At 36.0% G+C, this 3,412-nt stretch overlaps 1 protein-coding gene across 2 annotated transcripts; it reads left to right on the forward strand.

The window, feature by feature from the left end:
• The first annotated feature begins 212 nt into the window (after window positions 1-212).
• Window positions 213-2,433, forward strand: LOC120006582 (protein TIFY 10A-like). Of its 2 annotated transcripts, none has more exons than XM_038856652.1 (5): window positions 213-586; window positions 1,179-1,359; window positions 1,452-1,735; window positions 1,848-1,905; window positions 2,067-2,433. In XM_038856652.1, exons 1-5 carry the CDS (start codon window positions 433-435, stop codon window positions 2,164-2,166), a joined length of 777 nt encoding a protein of 258 aa, XP_038712580.1. In that variant the 5' UTR covers window positions 213-432; the 3' UTR covers window positions 2,167-2,433. The 2 variants fall into 2 exon arrangements, with proteins under 2 accessions (XP_038712580.1, XP_038712579.1); XM_038856651.1 differs by having other exon boundaries at window positions 214-586; window positions 1,845-1,905.
• The last annotated feature ends 979 nt before the right edge of the window (window positions 2,434-3,412 follow it).

Genomic DNA, 3,412 nt, shown 5'->3' on the forward strand with positions numbered 1-3,412 from the left:
TTTTTTAATTTGACGATATTACCCTTACTTTCTGCGTCGGTAAGAACGAAAACGGGGGTGTTCATGTAAATTGAGTTAACTAAACGTGTGCAACGGAAACAGAAACGTCGGCGTTAAGAAATGCAAAGAACACGTGTTGAAAATAAAGCGTGACAAAGAAGACTCTCAAAGGCTAAAGGGAAGAAAACAAATTTTAAAAAAGAAGTGACACGCACATATTCCTTGTGCTTCAACTCTCTCACGGCCCCAATAAAGATAAGCATCATCCCCTTGCCCCTTCTCTCCTTCCCCTACATCCATGTCTCGCTTTTGCTTCAACAATATCAAGCAAATGCAGGCATAGCAACAACAACAACAACAACGTAGTTGAAGGCACGAATCAAAGAAAAAGAACGTGAATCTGTTTAATTTTTAGTTGATTTGCCGGAAAATATGTCGACCGGGACGGAAAGGTTGGAGTTCGGAGGACAGAAGCCGGAGAAGCCAAGCTTCTCTCAGAAGTGTAGTCTATTGAGTCAGTACTTGAAGGAGAATGGGAGTTTTGGAGATCTGAGTCTAGGAATGACATGCAACGTTGAAGAAAACGGTAAGCAACTTAATCGTTTCTTGCTCTGTTTTCTTGTTACGGTGTTGGTGCTAATTTTAGGGTTGGAATGGTGTTTTATAGTTTAATTGAGATATTCATCGACAAAGATTTTAGATCTGTTTGATGAAATTAACTAATTCGTTAACCGTACTTGTTTAGTTTAATACGAATGTGCTTAATCTCCAGATCCGAAAATTTGTGGTTTGTAATCGACGCGTTTGTTTTTGATTGTTCTGTATTACTTGATTCCCTCCTCGATATGCTCGACCTTGAAGTTTTCATTGTTTTGACAAAAGAAATTAACATGTGGTTAATCCTTTATCCGTTTTATGGCCCAAATTCATTTGTCCTTCATAAGAAGTACTGTTGAGATTATGTCTATTCTGTTGGAGAGGAATCCGGATACTAGATCTAAAAAAATCCTCGAAAAGATTCACCCCCAATTCCTCCCTATAAATAGACATGTTTTTGTCTAGAAAAGATTCATTGAATATGGTTACTTCAGCATTTGGATTAATTAGGCATATCAAAGTTGTGTTGGCTTGTGATAGAGAAGAGAAATCTGATGTTCTGTTTGGTGTGATTGTAACAGGAAAACCAGAGATGTTGAGACGGGCAGCCACAGTTTTGAATTTGTTTCCCATCAGTGAGAAACCAGGAGAGGTTTTGGGGCAAAATGATGCTAAAATGCTCAAACCAATGAGTTTGTTCCCTGAAACAGCTGGTTTCCATGGATTCAAGGAGGAAGAGCTCCCAAAAAAGGCCGATTCTTGGTGGGTTTGTGCTTCAATATAAATATAGGCCATCATTTTATAACTGAAGTTGCAGTTTTGACTGATTTGTTGCTTTGTTCATTGTGATGTAGTGTTGTAGCAGGGGAGCAAGTGGATAAAACTGCACAGATGACTATATTATACGGTGGACAAGTGTTTGTGTTCAATGATTTCCCTGCAGACAAAGCAAAAGAAGTCATGCTCTTAGCGGGCAAGGAAAGTGCAGAGAGTTGCACAGCATTTCCTCCTCCTACTGAGAATAAGATCTCGAAAACTCCGGTTGAAGCTCGCAGTTTGAGTCCTAATGTTGAACCTAATTTTGGCACTGATTTAAAGAAAGACTGCATTCAAACTCCCACTCAGCCTACAGTTAGTGGTAATCCTCTCAGCCTCTTTGGTTTCCTTAATCTGTTATTCACAAGTGGAGGGATTTATTATTTTTTCATCCTTTGCTAATGAAAGGCTCTTTTTTTTGGCTTTGATAGCAGTTCTACCAATAACAAGGAGAGCTTCCCTGCAAAGGTTTTTGGAGAAGAGAAAAGATAGGTAGGCATTCTGACACAACTTTTGTATTTGATTCATTCCATTCCATTTCATTTGTTTGGTAGACTTTCTAGGTTGTTCAACTGGCCTTTTGCTTTCTTGCATAATCATGGTCAAAAGCACATATGTTCATTCTTCTAACCTGGGTATTTCATATTTTGCAGGATTACTGCAAAAGCTCCATACCAAGCAAGTAACCCAAAGGCAGGTCTACCAAAATTACCAGTTGAAAACAATTTGTGGCTTGGCTTATCACCGGAGTGATATCCAGATTTTGACATTTTTAGGCTCCTGACCCTCTCCGGAAGGAAGCGCTTAATAGTTGTTTGTGGTCTCTTTTATAGTTATCCAAATTATATGCCCTTTTTATTAATTTTCTTCAACCATCTGTTTGTGGTTGTGTCTGTCTAGCGGTGGCTCTAATTAATGAGTCCACCAATATATCTAACTATATTGTTATTGGTTTCATGTATTTAATTAACTGAGAATTTAATTAAATCATGATTCGTCACCATTTTGGCATTTGAATATCATCCTCCCTCTGTACCGTTTTTGCTTCAAATGAAATTAATGTGTCATTAATTGTAATTATGATTCTTATCATGCCAACCTTCACAATTCACATGGACAATAAGAGCAAATAAATATTCATTACAACGTATATCATATATATATTTATATATGAAGTCGAGAGTTAAGATTATATTTAAGTGGTCGTGTACGTTTTGAACAGTTCTTTATGTTCCTGTTAGTCACGCACATGTAATGAATTTGAAATCAATTAATTTCGTCTTCTTCTTTAAATTCAAACTACCCTTTCACGCGTTTTAGTTATAGGAATTAAAAAAAAAGTTATAGGAATTAAAAAGTTATGAACACGGAATGGGCATTTTTGTGTGTGGTACTAATATATGGTTCACATGCGCCAAAAGTCAATGAAGTGGGCGAAGAGTGGATGGCTTTTTAGTGCATAAAATATAAGTAATATCTAGAAAAGTCCAAATGGTCACGTTGTTCACGTATACTGAACATTTTTCTTTACATTCACATAATATTCTTTCTTCTATATGTACAAAAGAGATAAAAGCAGCCATGTGTGGACGAGAATTCATAATGTTTTATTTTGATGGGGATCACATGCAATTGTTGGAGTTGGTGGGACCATATTTTTGTTCTCATTCAATTTTTTAATTGAAAATTATATTATACATATTTATCATTTGAATATCCGATATGTATTTAAATTCGGATAGTCAAATCCACTTACACATAAATTTTTTATCTAACAATGATATAAATTGGATCAAAATTTGACGCATAAACAAAGATATTATTATAAATGAAAATCAAACTCCGAATCACAATGTCATTCCTTTGTTATTATCGTTGAATAATAAATAAAAAAAGAGATAAATCATTACGCGGTTGCTTGCATAATGCACACTTGCCAATCAAATCAAGGAGTTGTTTTTGCTGTTCAAAGTGGGGTCCACTCCTAACCTACTTGTCT

Source organism: Tripterygium wilfordii, chromosome 9 (genome assembly GCF_013401445.1).
Source record: "Tripterygium wilfordii isolate XIE 37 chromosome 9, ASM1340144v1, whole genome shotgun sequence".
Taxonomy (NCBI): Eukaryota; Viridiplantae; Streptophyta; class Magnoliopsida; order Celastrales; family Celastraceae; genus Tripterygium; species Tripterygium wilfordii.

Coding starts and splice junctions, on each gene's coding strand:
- LOC120006582 (XM_038856651.1), top strand. CDS start 433: ATGTCGACCGGGACGGAAAGGTTGGAGTTCGGAGGACAGAAGCCGGAG. Junction 1,360..1,451: donor CCAAAAAAGGCCGATTCTTG/GTGGGTTTGTGC, acceptor ATTGTGATGTAG/TGTTGTAGCAGGGGAGCAAG. Junction 1,736..1,844: donor CACTCAGCCTACAGTTAGTG/GTAATCCTCTCA, acceptor TGGCTTTGATAG/CAGTTCTACCAATAACAAGG.